General features: G+C 39.3%; 1 protein-coding gene across 5 annotated transcripts in view; it reads right to left on the reverse strand.

Moving 5' to 3' along the window:
• The window catches only part of IGF1 (insulin like growth factor 1), a 76,411-nt gene that overhangs the window by 15,616 nt on the left and 41,031 nt on the right, over window positions 1–19,764 (reverse strand). For 2 of the 5 annotated variants that reach the window (XM_036105494.2, XM_036105548.2), the window contains exon 3: window positions 6,869–7,050. In XM_036105494.2, the coding sequence (XP_035961387.1) occupies window positions 6,869–7,050 (182 nt within the window). Of the gene's footprint in view, window positions 1–2,654; window positions 5,365–6,868; window positions 7,051–19,764 lie in introns of those variants that run through there. The other 3 variants (XM_036105405.2, XM_036105341.2, XM_078076479.1) reach the window with 3 other exon arrangements.

Below are 19,764 nucleotides of genomic sequence, written 5' to 3' on the forward strand. Positions count from 1 at the left end.
CGCTGAGCGGAGAGCCTGATGCGGGGCTTGATCCCAGGACCCTGGGACCCTGACCCGAGCTGAAGGCAGACGCTTAACCGACTGAGCCACCCAGGCGCCCCCAAACTTCCACTTTTCAAAAGAGTTCGTTTCCTGAACATTAGCTAATAAAATAAAGATAGGAATTTTCCAAAATGTTTTCTAGCTCTTGTTACTTATCTAACAGTAGCCCATCAGATCTGTAATTGAGCTTATAGTATATGGTGAGAACTTTCCTGGCTGCTCGCTAGAAGTACCAGATACGGACTCACAGGTCCATTGTCCACATCTCGCATAATTTCCCTGCCATTCTCTATTTCTTTTTCTCTCTTTTTGAGTTTAAACATAAGTCAGTATTTCTAAATAATCTCTTTTGATTGCTGGATAAAAGTGAGGTAGCACTAAAGGCATTAAAGAGTCCCATCAAAGATGAACCCCAAACATGTGGACATCAGGGAAAAGTTCTCCGATTTCAGTTAGCACCCTGAGGATGGAAAAGCTGATTTTGACTTGGAAGTTTAGTGGCCACTGAAGAACATTTGCTAACCTCACCTGCTCCTTCTTTAAATGTGGGCTTGTCTTGCTTAGGTCAATAGATCACTGTCACTGATTTTTATAGCAATTAGTAGCTGGACTTTTAATCATTTTGATGAGCATATAACCTGAGGAATTCTTCACTGAAAGAAAAGCCAAGAAATTATATTTACCTATAATTTTGGAAAACAAGTCACCCCAAATCCCTAACCTCATAAAAGAGCATTCTGGTTTATCTAAAACAATTTATCTTCTTATTGCTACCAAAGCCATCCACTTTAACTTCAAACTATCAACTTTGCCCTTGGATTAAAAGTCAGCTCCCTGCTACCTATTAAATAGTGAAAAAGCCTTATTCCCTTCACATAGACAAGTAAAGAGAATAGACCTCATCTTTCCCACATAGATGCTAATGGACTTGAGAAATTGCAAAATGTATTACTTAAGAAAACATAATTTCCTGTTGGTGTTTGGTGGGAGGTGGTCAAGGGGTGAAGGGAGGGAGGAGGGGCTCTTGGAGGACTTCTTTTTTTGCCTTTTTTCCACCCTTACATCCTAACAGCACGCACATTCGAAGCTGTATGAGGTTTTGTTTGTTTTCAAGAGATGTTTGAAAGAAGATCAAATGCTTGTGAAAGGCACTGGATCGGCAGCCCTAGAAACTGAAATGTCCCGGAAGCTGTGTGAGCCCGGAAATATCCCACATTTCTATTTATTTTGGCAATTTTACTTAAAACTAGTAAGAGCTGGAGTTCATGCTACAATTAAATTTTCCTCAGGCACCAAGAAATGAAAACACATATTACATTTGATTTTAACTGGTTGAGAAAAATGGTGGTTTTCTGAAAGTTCATTCTGTGACCTTGAAATAAAAGTTAACGGTTCCATGGGAGAGCCGAGCTTCCACTTAAGTTGGAATTATTCATAGAACTGGGGTTCTTTGGGCTGGAAGGGCTCTTAGGTCACTGAGTTCCTTAGGTCACTGAGTCTTTGCCTCACTTCTTTTGAATGAAGCTTATCATAGAGTATTATTATAGTTTATCCAAAGCCTTGAGTCATAATTGATATTTACACCGTCAACAATAAATAGGGAAGAGATAATTCTCTAAGGAACCTTTCCATAGGACATGAATTATTAATTCTTCTGTGGAACTTGACGAACCATCTGTATTTGCAGGCTACTCTCAGGTGGTGGTCACAATTAACATTGGCAATTAACATCTGCCTGAAACCCAGCTACCACCTCACCAAAAAGTGCTGGTAAGCTTGGCCCTGAAGGTTTTAGTGATACAAGACTTGCTTCCATTTAAAGAGATCTATTACTTTTTCAGATGGCTCTAATTTTCAGAACTAGATAAAATAATATTAATTAAAACTCTAATAGTGATTACTATGTGCCAGGAATCATTTTAAGCAATATAATATGTATTTGTACACACATGCTCACATACACATTTATATAGATATTATCTCAATAAATCTTCACAACCATAGGAGGTAGATTCAATTGTACCCTTGTTTGACAGATGAGAAAACCAAGGCACAGGTAAATGACATGATTTGCCCAAGGCCACACAACCAGTAAGTGAGAGTCAGGATTTGAACCCAGGCAGCATGACTCTAGAGTCTGTATTCTTAACTGCTATGTTTTACTGCCCCTTCAATCTTTATAATTTTCCTTCATGCCTAGTACAGAGGTTGGCACATTGTAGGTGCTCAATAAAAATATTTTTCGACAATTTGATTTCAGGATCATGATTCCTTCCATCTTCCCATTAGTTTTACACACAGTCATCAATTGGCACCAAGATATGGTAGAAACAGAATTTTAAATGATGATTAATACTCTGCCCACTTCAAGAAAGCACTGAGGAGAGAAATAGGTATATAACATTCACTATAAAGTACTACTCAGCCAGTTCCCACCTTTAGCAGTGGGTCCTTGAATGATTTCAGTTTAAGCTCTAGAAGGAAGTTCTAAACATGCAATGCAAGGCTTGTGTCAGTGCAACTCCTTTGCCCTCCTTTTTCTTACTCTTGCCTCATTGTCCTATGCAAGGATGAGAGGAATCATTTCATCTCAGCTATGCTACTTATTTTTATGGTCTGTCTGTCTCTACCACTATTCAGCTGCCTGTCTCACTTATTTGTCCATCTATTTCATCCATCTATCCATCCATCCATCCATCCACCCACCCATCCATCTGGCATTATATGCCATGTATCACTAGGTGCTTGTGTATTGACACTAGAAAGGAGGAGATGGAAAGACAATAATAGGTTCTTCCTATTTACTTAGTTCATATTGTTCAGAAATCATATGTAGGCATTCAAGATGACTGCTTTAGAGTTGATAAAACCCATTCCAAAAAGAAGTGTATTTTAATCCACAGTGTGAGAGTTAAGCATTCTTTAACTAGAAAGTTCCATTCCTTTTTTTTTCTTTTAAAGTCTTTGCCTCACTTCTTTTGAATGAAGCTTATCATAGAGTATTATTATAGTTTATCCAAAGCCTTGAGTCATAATTGACATTTACACCGTCAACAATAAATAGGGAAGAGATAACTCTCTAAGGAACCTTTCCATAGGACATGAATTACTAATTCTTCTGTGGAACTTGAAGAACCATCTGTATTTGCAGGCTACTCTCAGGTGGTGGTCACAATTAACATTGGCTTATGCCTGAGGCTGGTCTCAAAGCATGGATGTCTTAGTGGAAGAACTCAGCATCTCCTGAATAAGGTGGCTGGCTAGATGGGCTTAGGCACCAGCCTACCCTTGTCTATTCAGATAGGCCAGGCTTTTGTAACCACAGCAGAAGTGGTTTAGCTCCCATCTGGGGCTTGACATGTTTCTGACTGGACCTTTTCCTCCTGGATTGAGCCTTGGGCATGGCCTTATATGTTTTGTTATGTTATATTTATTATATATCCTGGGCTTTCACTGCACCATAGAGGAAGGATGATCCTGAAGTAGAAACAGCAGGGGCATGAAGGACCAGGTGGAAAGGAGGTTCCTTTATACCATGACATCTTCAAAGAAGGTTACTTGGATGAAATACTTCACTTCTTGGTTTAGTCATCTTCTTACCCCAAGTGTCATCATTTGCTTGGCTGACCATTTCTCTCCTACACCCTCTCTCAGCTCTTATAATTCACAATTTGGATGATCTTGAGACTTTTTGTTTTATATCTATGAAGACGCTAAGGCTACTAATTAAATCAAAGAAGCTGAAGGAGAAGATTTACAAGACCTAAATTCTGTGATTCTACTTAGCTTTTTTTATCTTCAGGGAAATCCAGCCCCTTGTTCTCATTCACGCCCTTCCTTCTGGTGGAAAACTATTAAGTTAATGGAAGATTTCATGTGCCGTCTATTTCTGCCCCATCTTTTCCTTTCAGAATTCTTTCTTAGTCCATGTTGATTATGTGCTCTTCTCTGCTGGCCAGAAGGAGGGCAGCTTAGAACTCAAGCATGCCTTTACCCTTTTATGGATCTCAGTATTCTTTTCTTTAAAATGAAGGGATTGAACCAATCAACTTCAGAGGCTTTTTGTCCTAGTGTTTCCATGGAACAGAAACTCACAGGATTTCATATCTGAAAAACTTGATTTGTGTGTGTGCGTGTGCGTGTGTGTGTGTGTGTGTGTGAGACAGAGATAGACACATACACAGAGCTTTACAAGAGATAGGATTAGAAGGCAGTAATCAGACATCAGAAGTCTTCTGTTATGGGCTGAATTGTGTCTCTCCTTGGCCATTCGTATGTTAAAGTCCTGACTCTCAGTACCTAAAATGTGTCCTATTTGGAGATAGGGTTTTTACCGAGGTAATTGAGTTAAAATAAGGTCAACACCTTCATCTGAACTTCAAGCTTCCACAAATGTGTGAAAATATCTGTTGCTTAAGCCACCCAGTCTGTGGTACATTGTTATGGCAGCCCAAGCAGACCAATACAACTAATACATCTTTTATATCTGATTCCAAAGTGCAAAAAAAAAAAAAGAAAAAAAAAAAGGAAAGGTTCAGTGACCTCCTCTTGTAGGTTATCTCACCGGCCTCACAGGCCTTTAGGCAAATACTCAGTGCCCTTTGGCCTGAACCTGGACTTGACTAAGAAACCTAGCCTCCATGACACTGCAGGAAAGGAAATCTGGGAACTTCTATGACACAATTCAGTCTTGCTGAGAATTTTGGGCTAATATTTAACTCTGGACATATATTGACATGGCCAATTCTTCTATAATAGCTTCACACAAAATTTTAAAATGCATATAAAAGCCTTGATTTTTATCTTAATTCTTTTACTCTTATTTAATTGTGTTTTTTTTGGGGGGGGGTAACGTAGTGTCTTATTTGCCTCTTTTATAATTTGTGTTCTTTTTTTCATTCTTGCCACTGTTTTTCTTTGGACTTCTTTGGGCATTATATTTTTCTTTTCATTCTCTCCATGTTTGTTATCCACATTCTACAACAGGTTCCTTCTCCTTCCATCACATGCATTATCTAGCTCCACCAGGCCTACTGTTCTTCATTCCTCTATAGCACTTCCCACTTTTCTTTATCGCTGTCTGCTTCTCTCTCATTGTCCTTGCCTCTGTCTGCTTAGTCCTTCTCTCCTCCAGTTTCCTTTTTTTTTTTGCCTCTGCATTCAGTTTCTAGCTCCAGTCTCCCTTCTCTGCTCTTTCTTCTTTCCTTTCATCTGCTGACTTGCTTCCGTCCCCACCTTCTGTTCCCCTCCTGGGCGTTTCTTTGGCCCACCTTTCCTTCTCCTCTGAGACTTCATTTTCTTGGTGGTAGGTGGGGGATGATACTGTAAACATCACAAAAATAATTGCATTGAGAACAGGCGGTTCCCTTGGTGTGTCCCAGAAAACAGAGCCTTTGAGTTAGCCCAGAATGCCCGGGCTCCATGTGGTACAGGAGACAGCATTGGTGCTAGAGGGATGTCTAGGCCTCAGTCACAAGACCCAAACTTCTAGAACTCTGGGACTAATCTCTGACCCCCACCCCCTCCCCAGCTATAAATTGCGAGGCACTGGGTCACCTGGGAAGAGAAAGAATTAACTTGCCTTTGTCCCCTCAAGTACACTTCTCAACCACATTCACCTAAGTTACTTCCGTGATGCTTGCTCCCTGACTTACCCACTGGCTGCTGTGTTCTCTGTGCACCAGATTATGCCCAAGCCCTTTCCATCATTCATGGTGACTCCCTGGGGTCACTCTCCACTAAGCTCCCTGGTCCTCCTCCAGGCTCAGCTGCAGTGTAGGACCAGGAAGCAGCACATGTGTCACTGTGAACTTCTTGGTTTCTCTTCTTATGCTTTCTGCACAGTGCTAGTTTTGGCTCCAAAGAGTAAAACCACAGTTTTTTGTTTTTGTTTTTTGGTTTTGTTTTTTTAAACAGTGTCCCCAAGGAGACCTACTTGGACTTTACTCTCCTTACCCACCCTTCCTCACTTTCTTTTTTCTCCTTCACCTATCCCCTATTTTTCAGTTCTCATTCTTTCTACTTCAGGACTAAAATTTAATCACTTCTCATTTGTTCACTCATTTATTCACTCATTCAACAAAACTTATCAAGTGACTAATATGCATCAGATGATTTATGTGCTTTTGATGGCATAGATAGTAGCTCTAAGGTTTGTTTGAAGTCCCGGTCATAGAAAAAGGCACCTACAGATTTTGATCACTAGAAATTTCTAGGTATTCTTAGAGCCAAACAGAAATTTCTATGTTTAATGGGTTTTTTCTTTAATTAAGTTTGCCATTGAATGTGAATTTCAAATAGTTCCCATTTTAGCATATTTTTTTTCTTTGCAACTTTGCAGAATACCAGGACTTGAAAAGTTACATGCTTTGTTATTAATTACAATTATGAAAGATGTTAACACTTGTCCAACAGTTACTTTGTGCAGGATGTGAAAAGAATTGCATGTGTATTTATCAGTTCTTAAAATGACTTGATGTAGAAGGTATTATTATCCCAATTTTACTGATGAAACTAAGGTTTGGATAGGTTATGTTATTTGGCCAAGGGCTCTCAGCCGGTGACTGGTGAAGCTAGGACTTCAGTTTTGTCTGATACCAAAGCTTATGTTTAGTGACTGTTCTCCATTGTCTTCTGGTATCAGATAGTCCAGAGCAGTGGAAAGAATTTGCAATGTGGAGTGACCAAAGGGATGGACATCTGAGGTGAGAATGCTGCTTTTTTTGACCTGTAAGCCGGGAGATTGTGGGGCATAATTTGTTTGGCCTACCCGCAGTTATCCTCAATATCTTGAGGCTGGTGGATCCCTCCCCACCAGCGGGCTTACCTTCTGAGCCTTGGGCATGTCGGTGTGGCGCTGGGCACGGACTGAGCGGGCAGACTTGGCAGGCTTGAGGGGTGCGCAGTACATCTCTAGCCTCCTCAAATCACAGCTCCGGAAGCAGCACTCGTCCACGATGCCTGTCTGAGGTGCCCTCCGACTGCTGGAGCCATACCCCGTGGGCTTGTCTGTGCAAATCAAACAGAGTGGCCTGGCTTTAGAGGGGAATCGGCTATCTTCACAGTTCCACCCAGCCCCTGAAGCCTCTCCTCTGCCCACACCTGGCCAATCTACATGTCTCAACCTCTTCCTGAAACTTCCCCAACAATTCCTGACCTCACAGATCCTTCTGGATTCCAGTGTGTCTCTGGACTCTGCCCCAAACTCCTTAGCACTAACTCAATGCACCATGTACTTTATTTGTGTTAATTCTCGAGTTCTCAGAAACCTGTAGTCAAGGATCTTGTCTATGCACAAACCTAATCTTTCCTTATATATTCACTTAGTTTGGAGGCTGCTAAGAATATTAATTAAAAGAAGATCATGTTTTAATTTTCTTCATCTTTTTAGCAAATCTGCATAGTTTTTATGTGCAGGGTGGCTCAAGTGTTTGCTCTTTTGCTTAACTGCTTCCATTGTAACATCAGGTTGAGTATCAAAGGGGTTTTAAGTCTGGAAAGGGCTCCTCATTTTACTGATGTGGAAACTGAGACTCGGAGTGGGGAATGACTTGCTTCAAGTCATTCATGCAGTAAGGGGTTGAATCAGGATTTAAACTCAGATCTATTCCCTGCAGAGTTCAAGTGCCTCAGAGAGCCCAGGAGACCTGTTGTGTAACTATGGACAAGTTATTTAAGCCTCCTGGGCCCAGTTTATCCATTTGTAAAGTAGGTTTGATAGTATCTTTGTTATAAGGATTCTTTGAGGATTACATGAGATAATGTATGAAACGTGCTTAGAACATCACCTGATAGAGAGCAGATCCTAAATAAATGTTGGTTTACTTTCTCTGAGTACCCTTTTCCAGGATCTTATATAGTCTGTGAAGAAACAACTTTAGTATTAAGTGCATCCAGAAGCCTTGAATTTAGAATTGATAACAGTACTAGTGTGATGGGGCTTCCTCTCCTATCACCCTGGAGAGACCGGAACAATCAATTCTGTTTCTTATAGAATTACTACACTGAGACAGAATGAACTAAATGTCCATCTTTCATGTGATTCTAATTGCCCAGATGGCACATCATGAATCAAATTTCTTTTGATATTTGCAAATTAGACCTCTTTACTTGGCAAATAGGTTTTGGTTTAGTTTTTTTTTGGACACACTTGTCCTGGCTCTAGAATTAAAAGAGAGGACAAAACAAGCTTATGTGAACTTGCCACTCAGGAACTTAAAATGTACCTGAGTTCCTTGTAAGCTTTTTGTTAAAGTAGAACTTCTGTTAAACCAAATCTTGCCTATATACCAATAGATAAAGCAGACAAAAGTGAAACTGCTCTGGCTCAGACAAAGGCAGGGGGGACTGAATCTTGGCTTTCTCTCATCTCCCTTACCTCCTTTGGGAGGTGGGGAGCCTGGTCTTCTGCACTGATATCCAGCTTTCCTGGAGGAAAATTTATGAACCACGGATCCTGAAGAATCCAACTAATCAATCTGGCATATATTCAATCTTTATTGCCAACACAGAAGACAATGTTATATTTTAAATAAAAAGTCTTATTTTTGTGTCATAATGGCACCATTCTTCAGAATGGCATTTTGAAAGTCAAAATCCCCATGTATATTTTGAACTCCCTAGTTAGGGAAGATCAGACCCATAGTAATGGCCTGCTACCAAACTAGTTTGGCTGCCTTGCTGCTTGAAGGGCCAACCGTTCATGGCATCCTCCACAAACCCAAATGTTTTCCTGATGTTTGGCACAGGAGCCAAGGGATGCTTCCTCCCCGTAAGGCAGGTTTATTGTCATTCTTAGGGCAGCTGGGGGTAGTAACTCAGTGAGGGTTCGTTTGTGGTCTCTTTGGGTGGGTTCTGCTTTCTTACTTAGGGGCAAACCCAACCTCATGGTTGAGGGGTTTGGGAGGGACCAGGCAGCTGGCCCCAACTGAAGCCTCAGTAGTGCTTTCACTCGCCATTGCCACTAGAGCTGAAGACTCTCTGGTTCTGCTTGCCAGCCAGGCCCTGGCAAGCTGAGACTCGGCCAGTCCCCCGGGCAATGTAAACAATGTTTTTTGTTTTTTGTTTTTATAATCTTTTCCTGGGACTATAAATTAGAGGAAGGACACAAATGGGTTTACATGGTTCTTTGTAATCCACAAAGGACTTCTACATACTTTTTGCTAAGTGGTTATTTCAAGAGGTTGAAGGGGTCAGCCAGTTAAGAGGAGCTGATACACTGGTTTTTCTCTTGAGGTGGGAAGGAGAAGGTGGCTTGGCCTACTTTGAGGTATCCCTGTTGTTCACCATAGGTAATGGCTGCTCTTTATCAAAACTATACATTTCTTAATGGGACATAATTGGGATTTTTTTTGTGGTATAATATAGAATAATAATTTTATGTTTAAAGGTGGGGTGGTAAAGGTGGTTCCAAAAACCTTCAAACTTGGCTAACTCAGAAAAAACTAATTTCAAAATTCATGCTTATGGGTTGAAGATGGAAAGGTTAGGGTTTGCAACTCCAGGACCTCTTTAGCATTTCCATTTCATGCATCTCTAATGTAATCTTCATTCTGTAGGAAGACACCACCCTTCGTCTTGGGAAGGCAGAAAACACTGTATATATTGCATATTCCATTCTTGGCGACTATCAATAGCCATGAAACTCAACACAGGTCTATTTCCTCTTATGAAATAGAAAGTAATCATCAGCACAGCAAAAAAATAATAACACACACTGGGCATCTGCTTTGTCCCCTTTCTTAGATGAGCTCAGAGTTTTACATGGCTCAGTCTATAAAATAGCTGTGTTTTTTCAGTCCATAGATCAATGAATTTAGGAACAGAAATTTAGGACTTTTCTGTAATGTCCCATAAAAAAGTTTACCTTTTGTCCATATCTTTTATTTTTATTTTTATTTTTTAAATTTTATTATGTTATGTTAATCACCATACATTACATCATTAGTTTTTGATGTAGTGTTCCATGATTCATTGTTTGCGTATAACACCCAGTGCTCCATTCAATACGTACCTTCTTTAATACCCATCACCAGGCTAACCCATCCCCCTCTAGAACCCTCTAGAACCCTCAGTTTGTTTCTCAGAGTCCATAGTCTCTTGTGGTTCGTCTCCCCCTCCAATTTCCCCACCTTCATTTTTTACTTATTGCCTTTTAAAGTTTAATTCATCCTTTGAAGTGTCTTATAGGCTCGATTTCTGGTTCTACATCAAGATATGTAACCAAAAAAATCATTTCTTACTAATTGAGAGGCCACAGTTGAGGGTCAAAGTTTTGTCCTTTATCTTCAAATGCCTCGTATTACTTCTTTTTTTTTTAAATTGAAGTATAGTTGACATACACTATTATATTAGTTTTAGGTGCACAACATAGTGATTCAACATTTATATACGTTATGAAATGATCACCATGATAAATCTAGCTACCATCTGTCACCATACAAATTTGTTACAATGTTATTAACTAGTCCCTGTGTTGCACATTGCATCCTTGTTTTTCGTTTATTTTATAACTGGAAGTTTATATCTTTTAATCCCCTTCCCTTATTTTGCCCATTCCCCACCCCTTTCCCTCTGGCAACCACCAGATTGTTTTTTATATCTATGAATCTGTTTCTGTTTTGTTTTGTTTGTTCCTTTGTGTTGTTTTTTGGATTCCACATATAAGCTAAGTCATATGGTATCTGTCTTTATCCATCTGACTTATTTCACTTAGTATGATACCTCTAGGTCCATCCATGTTGCTGCAAATGGCAAAATTTCATTGTTTTTTTTTATGGTTGAGTAATATTCCATTGTATATACTATATACCACATCTTTTTTGTTCATTCATCTATTGATGGACACTTAGGTTGCTTCCATATCTTGGCTATTATAAATAATGTTGCAATGAACATAGAGGTACACATATCTTTTCAAATTAGTGTTTCATTTCCTTCAGATAAATACCCAGAAATGGAATTGCTGGATTATATGATCTATTTTTAATTTTTTGAGGAACCTCCATACTGTTTTCCATAGTGGCTGCACCAGCTTGCATTCCCACCACCAGTACAGTCATGTTACTTTTTTTTTCTAGAACTAAAATAAAGACATTTGTTGCTATGGGCTAAAACTACAAGTCTGAAACAATATAGTTTACTAGAAAGGCCGTAAAATCATTTGCTCCAGTATCAATTTTGAGAAAAATGGGGATTTTTAATGACTGTAAATTATAGCTGTTGTCATTATGATTAATTTTTAAATGAGATGGAATGAATGGTTCTATCCTTGCCTTTATAAATTCCTCATTAGGAACTATGTAATTCTGCTCCAGTGGGCCGTGTCAGAATTGGTAGGTGAATGGGAAACAAATATTGCCTTAATATAAGAAAAAACTAACAATTTGTACTCAAAAGTGTTAAAAATGGGACAAACTTCTTTTAAAGGTAATGAACTTCCCATTGCTAGAAACAGTTAAGTAAAGGCTGTATGAACACCTGCCGGAGATCTTAGAAGCATATTCCTGTATTGTACACAGTGTATGACTGCCATGGTCCTGTCTATTTCAGAGATTCTGTAACAAGTAAAGAAATGGAGGAGAAAACACTTCTAGGCCAAATATTCAGTATGGTTGGAAGCTACTTACATTGTCTTCAAGAAATAGGTTCAAATATTTTTTAACTTAGAAAGTGAAAATATTTTTTTTCTATTTATTACTTGAGTTCCCCAAGAGGCTTAAAATATTTTTCCTCACTTGAGACTACCACAAAAGAAATAGAATAGAAAAAGGATAGTCCTTTCTACAAGTAGGTACAGTCCCAGAGTTCTGTGGTGTTGGTGTTATGAAGTGGCCATATACTCACTTAACCATTAGCATGAACAGATAGGCATGTATAAAATTTCACAGAATTTTTCTTGCTGATAGAGTCTTGACATTGAAAATTTATATATATATATATTTATTTATTATTTATTTTGTTGGCAGTTTTGCTCTAAAGCTTGCACACCAAATATTGCTTAGCAGACAAGTTGGCCACCACTTAACCTAGGCTTCGACTCCACTAGGAGTAGACATAATGCACAGTCACAGTGCACTGCTGTATCTTGAAAGTTGGCCAACAGACAGAATTCCAATGGTTAAGCAGCTGGCTTCTATAATAATAGCACTTCCCTTTAAATAATGCATGGTCAGTGGAGTAATTCAATAATCTTCAGGGCAAACTTGCTAGTTACAAGGGTTTTGGGCAGAATTGTGGCATCATCAAAACCACACCAGTTAGCTGAGTCTCACATTTTGTCATGGATGCAAGCAACTTGCTTCCCTCCATCTCTGAAGGAGAAGGTGTAATGCTGAGATTAAACTGGGGTCACCACTTGCAGAACAAAGAGCTCCAGTCGTTCATTACTGGTAGAAATGGTACTACCTCTACTGGTGCTATGTATGCTTGTGTTCCTTACAGGCTTCTCGGAATGCAGTTGGGATGTTGTACTCAATTTTCATTCCCTTTGAAAATTCTCCTCTTATTGAGAAAGCTTTACTTTAATTATTTTAACCCTATCAGTGGAAAGAAGAGACATTGATTTGAAGAATCAGTATTTAAACAATGAAAAATGCAAACATTTTGCAAACAGGGAAATATCCAGTTCTGAAGACACAACTTGCTACTCTTTGGGTTCTGAGGAATAAAACTATTCTCTAGAAATTGCTAACAGGAGTAGGTTCTAAATTCAATCATATTTTGAAGGCAGAAAAAAAGAAGTAAGACAATTCAAGTTGGCTATTTCTTAAAAAATTCGCAATTATGTGTTTGATGGAAAACACAAATGAGGTTATTAAGTAATAAGAAACTACTTCCATTTAACTTTGATTAACTGAGGATTGATCTCAAAATTAACTACTACAGTAAGAATCCACAGAAGCCAGAAAATTAGGTTTCTTACACCAACTATTTATCCAAAACCTCCAGACATGTTGACAATTTAGAGTAACTCAGAATGATTAATTTCTTAGGGCAACGTTTCCCCATGGGCCACCTTGTTTAATAAAAAAATCATTCAGTTGACATAATTTTGCATGGTATACTCTAGGAAAGTTTGGTAAAATATGAATAATCGTGAAGTTGTCTCTATTTTAACATTTTAATTGCTATTTTCATTGGTGGAAAAGTGAGAATCACTTCTCAATCCTTCCTACACATTTTATGGCTTTATATGGAAAACTAGGCTCCTTTAGTGAATTCCTAACATAAGGAACATTGTGATAAGACTATTTATCCAAACACAAAATGTGATACATTGATGGTTGATATTTTCTGAATTCATAGGATTTTCATTTAGCCTAAATTCTTTTGATGAGTCAATATTTTACCTTTAAAAAATTCTATGGAAATCACACTTGAATGAAAACAATTATTGAGATATATGTTGTCATATGCTTAGTAAAGATATAGAAAGAGGCTTTCACTTCTGTAAACTAGGCACATCATTATGCACTTAGAATAACATACATACACACACTTACACATGTATCAGGGAGTCAAGTGACTTGCATTCAGTATCAAGGCTACTGTCAAACACTTTGAAATTAGGATTGTTTTTGAAGAAGGTTTTCTAAAATGTATACCTATTGCCTGCCTTATATGTTGCTGGTGGACCCTATACATTTGTGCTTTTCTGCAGAAGGATCTTTCCAAGTAGGATTGACCTTTGACATCTGTAAAAGTGAACACTGAGAAAATGTCCACTTTTCTATGAACTACATGTCACAAACTTTTCTGGAAAACCTATCAGATTTAGGCATTGATTTCATTTTGGCCTATGTTAATTTTTAACTGCTGGTGTTTGCTGGTCCTACTACTTCTCAGTTGGACAAGGTTATCTTTTCTAGGAATCTTGGCCCTATTGACCCACCCCCACCCCCACCACTCAGCAACTCTTTCTCAGCTACTAAATCCCCACAACCCCCAAAGACCAAAATCTTCTTGTTACCCAATCAAGTCGATGTTTGTGTATCTGTGGGTCTGAAAGGAATGAAGCAGAGATCTATGGGGCTTCCCCTTTCTTTAAACTCTCCTTTCTTTTGGAAGCCTCAACTCAAGGGCAGGTGTAAAAATAGTGCAATTTAGTCCGCCTCTATCTCTAAGACCGGGAAGCTAAAGCACAAGGCCTAGGGACAAGAAAACTGGCGATTCAGAGCAGAAACATTACCGTTTTAGGACTCTGGAGAAATGGGCCAACAGAGTGGGAAGCAACATGATGTATTACTTTAGCCTGATACAATGCCCTGGAGGACAAGCGTCTTGCCAGGACAGCACAATTTACTAGCTTAGGTCTGATTCCAGGGCTTGGAGGAGATAGATGTAGCCAACAAAATTATACTTTGGCAAGAGAAATGCTTTGCTGGACAGAAATGTTGTCCTAAGGGAATGGTTTGGTTTATCAACGTCTAAGGTAAAAGATAATCAAATGCCAAGAGGTCATTTTTATGTTTGAATGACTTCAGTTGGGCCTGCTATATAAGTTAGCTACCATTTTCTAGTTATGTAGTTTCAGTTCTTTAGAACATATTACAGGATTTGAGTATGATCTGCCTGTGACATCAGTCATACCAATGAAGGAGGCAATATGTGGAATGGCTGAAAGCACAGGTTTTGGAGTCAGACAGGTCTGGATTCTGCCACTTATTCACTGTTCACCTTGGGCAAGGCACCAAATATTCTAGAACACAGAGGTTATATAAAATGGACATATGTAAAAGAGTACTTCCCAGGATTAATGGGAAGATTAAGTGATAATGTATGTAAAGTATTTTGCACAATGTCTGGTATGCAATAAAGTCTAAATAAATGTTAGCTATTTTAAGTAGTATTACTATGGAGTTGAGTTGGATAACATAGCTAGCTGGGCAGGTATCATCTTCTTCCCTTACTCTTAAAAATGCATCCTTTCCAATGTTTGGTTGAAAAAGATCCTTTCTAGATAAAGGAGGACTGTTTGCCATTGAAATAAATGAGTAACTGTTCCTTTGAAAGGATACCCAAACTATATGTTGTATAGATTGTTCTAAATAGTTTAAATCTAGAATAGACACTCTGAAAATGGTTGCTCCTATCAAGTCAAACAAGGCAAAGTCATATGGGCTTATCTTGACCTCTTGTTACTTTTGATTTCTCCCCAATAGTTATTCAGTGTTACCATCTCCATCCATCCACTTATTTCAAAACAGTGTTGCAAGGCATGAGATGGGTGTTGGCAAAATAGATGGTCAGAAGTGGTTTCCCAATCACTTTCTTTTCTTTTTTTTAAATTTTATTTTATTATGTTATGTTAGTCACTATACAATACATCATTAATTTTTGATGTAATGATCCACGATTCATTGTTTTCGTATAACAACCAGTGCTCCATGCAGTACATGCTCTTCTTAATACCCATCACCAGGCTAACCCATCCCCCCAACCCCCTCCCCTCTAAAACCCTCAGTTTGTTTCTCAGAGTCCATAGTCTCTCATGGTTCATCTCTCCCTCCGATTTCCCCCCCTTTATTTACCCAATTTTTACATCAATATGGATGGGACTGGAGGAGATTATGCTAAGTGAAATAAGTCAAGCAGAGAAAGTCAATTATCATATGGTTTCCCAATCACTTTCAACCAGCATATGTATTTTTCTCCTCTCTCTTCACTGCATGCCTCAGCTCTTTCTTTTCTCTTCTTCCTCTATATCTTCTCCTCTCCTGCTATTGACAGCCACTGATGTTTTTACTCACTGATGAATTTTTAGGACAAAAGTTGATGCTATGCAGACTTCATAGTAGGCTAGGAATTAGAGTTTAGTTCCCTCCCTGGAATGACTGAAAACTAGGGCTCCCTCTCCTGCCAACCTCACTTTGGGAATAAGCAGTCACCAAGTATACAGTGTCACCAGGCCCCCTTAGTCACTACTCCATCTTGGACCCATGCCTGAATGAGATGAAAACAGACAACAGGAGAAAGAATACGAAGGGATGTTGAGGAATTACGTATATGGACTTTACTTATCTCATTTTTTTTGAGAAAGACTATGACGGAAATTGTAAGATGAGTCTGGCTCCAACCTGGAGATTGTAGCCATGCTACCAACATTATCTCCTATACTTGCATTGTTATTGTTCGTTTACTCTTTCAAATGTGGTAAGAGAGGCCTTGTAGGCAAAACATAAGGCACACAGGTGAATAGAGGGTAACACCCCTCTCTCTGGTGCTACAGAAAGATGAATCAGCCAAAAGGGTATTAAAACACATTCTCTTTATTTTTAGTTTCACTCTAAAGTCTATCATTTCTCTTTTCTTTACAACTTGGCACCTGCTCTGCGTTCTCAGGGGCCCTGTTCCCTGTCAGTCTCCTCACGCAGGCCTATGTGTTTTGCTCAGGGTACATCTGGAGATTTTCCCAGGGGTGGGTGTGACATGGTCAGGATGGCAGGTGAAGGGGTGACAGCTGCCAGAGCAGTCTGGCGTGTCTGAAGGGAGAGTGTCGGGGAGGTGGAGGCCCCATAAGGAGAGGCACTGGGCCTGCGTCAGGGAGTGAGATGTTGGAAGGCAGCCTCCACAGCAGCAGAGACAGCCCTTGGCATTACCGTGGAGAAGGAACAGCCAGAGTCAGCGACAGATTGAACACAGGGAGAGAAGGAAGAGGAAGGAGGGAGAAGGTGGCCAGGGTGTTACATGATATAAATAACCACATGGTGTGCACTTTAGTGCCAGTTGGGTTGCGTGTGATGTCCCTTTCATGCCGGTGTGTCAACAGTGCTGTTCCTGAATTGAAAGGTTCTGGGAAATGTTTCTAATAGCACCTACAAGAGTGCCATATGCATAGAGGGAATAAAAAGAAGGCAATGTGGTATATTGAAAACAACATTGGATTTTAGCCCCAGATCCTTTGTGCAAACTTACAAGTCACCCAAACTCTCTGAGGTGCAGTTTTCTCATGTTGATAGCCAAAGTACTGGATAAAATCAAGCACTCTTTCTAACAATATGACCCTAAGGATTATCTGGATGGCTATGCTACCCACTTTTTAATCAATAATATACATATGGCATATCAGCACTTCTCCCTAATAATAGGTTAATATATAGTGAAGAGAAGTTTGATGAGAGAACCAGGAGTTTCCTCTTTGTCAGGTTTAATGTTAGATGAAAACAAGATTTATAGGCTGAATTTAAGGAAAGCAGAGATCAGTGTTGGATTTGATGGAAGAAAATAAGGAATGTCCAATATGGAGGGAGGTTTGAGTAAGAGGAGGGGGCAAGACCATCTATGGGGATTGAAGAAACCAGTTCAAGGAGGATACAGGTGTGAATTAGAAAGAGGGTAAGAAAAGTCATTTTTTGGAGCTGTTGAAATAGTAGAGAGAATCAAACTACATTCTGGAAATCAGGGTCCTGAAGGCTTTGAGGAATAAGTGAGGGATGGGCTTTCACTTGTGTGGGCACTTGGAAATGAAAATTAGTGTGAAATCGTGGGCACAGTCTTTTACCATTACTCTTTACAAAGCTGCACCTTCAAAAAATGAATAAGCGACAAGCCTTGGGAGGGTTGCTAATATTGGCCAGAATGCTAAACTTCGTAGCACTCAGAGTGGCCAACTTTTTATTTCACTAGTTTCCTTGGTGTCTGTGAATGGTATATGAATCCTCTGTGAGATATTCAGTTCCTTCCAGGGGGACACATGCATAGTTTCCCTGGAAAATTCCAGCTACCACCATATGCTGTCTCATCTCTGATAAAGTGAATGGGCTTCCAGACAGGTCATCATCTCTGCTATTGGTACCCAACATCTGCCCAGAGAACAAAATTAGAAGATGACCATTATAAACATGGTTTTTCAAACATCACCCCCTTTTTTGGTAAAATAAACTAATGTTAAGGTTATTAAAATTTTAAAATCGTTGTACAAGGAGTCCTCAAGCAAGCTGCTATAATTTTTCTCCCTTTTCTCTTAATATTTGATTGCTTAAACATGACGAAGAGACTTGAAGTTATTTCCTCAAATTATTGTATTTTAGAATTTCATACATCTTTGGACGTGATAGCAAACTTAAGGTCAACTAAAGAGATTTCTTAGTAATCTGGCAATCACTAAGCCTGTTAGCTTTTAACCACCCACTCATCCCAATCTCCTTCCCCCAAATATTATTTTTCTGAATTGAAGAAGTAAATTATGAATAAGGATAGGGAGAGGTGTGGTTAAGTTGTGGCTTGTCTCCATGATAATACTGTTCTTAATTTTATTTCATCTAAGACTGATAGCATGCCTACCTCTTCAAAACTTATGAATGCTATTTAGCAAATACTCTCAATTAAGAAAAATCTCTGATTCTCTTATTTATTTTACTAAATTTAGCAAAGAAAAATACTTTCATCTTGTGATATTGGGAAATCACAAAAGAGAAACCAAACTCCTTTCTTTTAATTTTTTCTCACATAGTCAAACATGCTATGAATGACTGCATTGCTCCGCTCTGGGATCCCACTCTGAAGCAGTGGCCTCTTGGCCTCCTAGCCAGTCGTTCACTTCCATGAATTTACTTTCTGTGAACTAGAGACGGTTGCCCCAGAAGTTGTTTTTCAGTTTAGCACAAAACCTATCCATGGTTGGAGAATTAATTAGCCTCATTAGGAACAAGCAACCTGAGGACTAATGTGTCATATTGGGGCAGGATACTGCCTGTGGGACATTTTATTTCCCTTAACACTTGCCTTCTATCTGCTCTCTTTGGCTCAGATCTGGGTTTGGGAAGGTTGCATGGTGGCACTGCTTATGCTAATACTTAGGCAAATTAGCTCTGTCTTGACTCCAGCATGAAGTGAGGGCCCAAATGAGGGCTAACAGATCTCTTCTGATGCATAGTCTTTTAGCAGGGCAGCCTCCATTTTCTCTTCCCAGCTTTCCAGAAAGTATCTTCTTCCCTGTAACCCCACACCAAGCCTCTCACACTGGTGAGAAAGGAGAATATCAAATCCATTGACCTCTTGATGGGTATGGTCTCCATAATCTTCACTATGTCAACTAGATGCATATTTATATAAAAACTACATATAGAAACCTTCAGGTTGATGAGAAGAAATGATCCTGAAGGTCTTGTAGCAACTTCTATATACTTGGGATGAGAGGAGAGAAGTAAAGCTTTTTGACTGAGTAGTATGGGTTCTGATAAGAGAATGTGGAGAGAGCTGCATACAACCTCATTTCACAGTTCAACCACTTGAACTGTGAGTTCAAGTCATTGATGATGACTTCTTAAATAAAAGAATGATAGGAAAAAGGGGGCTGTTGGTCTAGAAACATTTTAATTACTTCTAAAGACTTGCTAACATTTATTTTTCTTCTCAAACAACTTCTTGTTCTCCTCTTCTTCCTCCTCTTCCTTTGCTTCTGGTTCAAGATGATACTCTGGTAAAGGTCACTTGTGAAGTCCTAGTCTTTACATATCTTCTCACTGAACCAGTGCTCCCAGGGTCCACTGAGATCTGCCCTTGGCAGGCATTTCCCGCAGTCAGACTATGAATCGTCATAAATTCCTTGCATTCTTCACAACATCTGTGCCTTCTTTTGCCACATCTTTTTTCCTGGTACTCAACAGGCCACAAATTACCCTGGACTTTTCTTTCCAGGCTTTTGATGTCTTAACACTCTCTTTTCAAACCAGATTCCTCTCTCGTCCTTGGCTGTGGCTCTTGGCTTCCCAGACTTCTCAT

Source organism: Halichoerus grypus, chromosome 6 (genome assembly GCF_964656455.1).
Source record: "Halichoerus grypus chromosome 6, mHalGry1.hap1.1, whole genome shotgun sequence".
NCBI lineage: Eukaryota > Metazoa > Chordata > Mammalia > Carnivora > Phocidae > Halichoerus > Halichoerus grypus.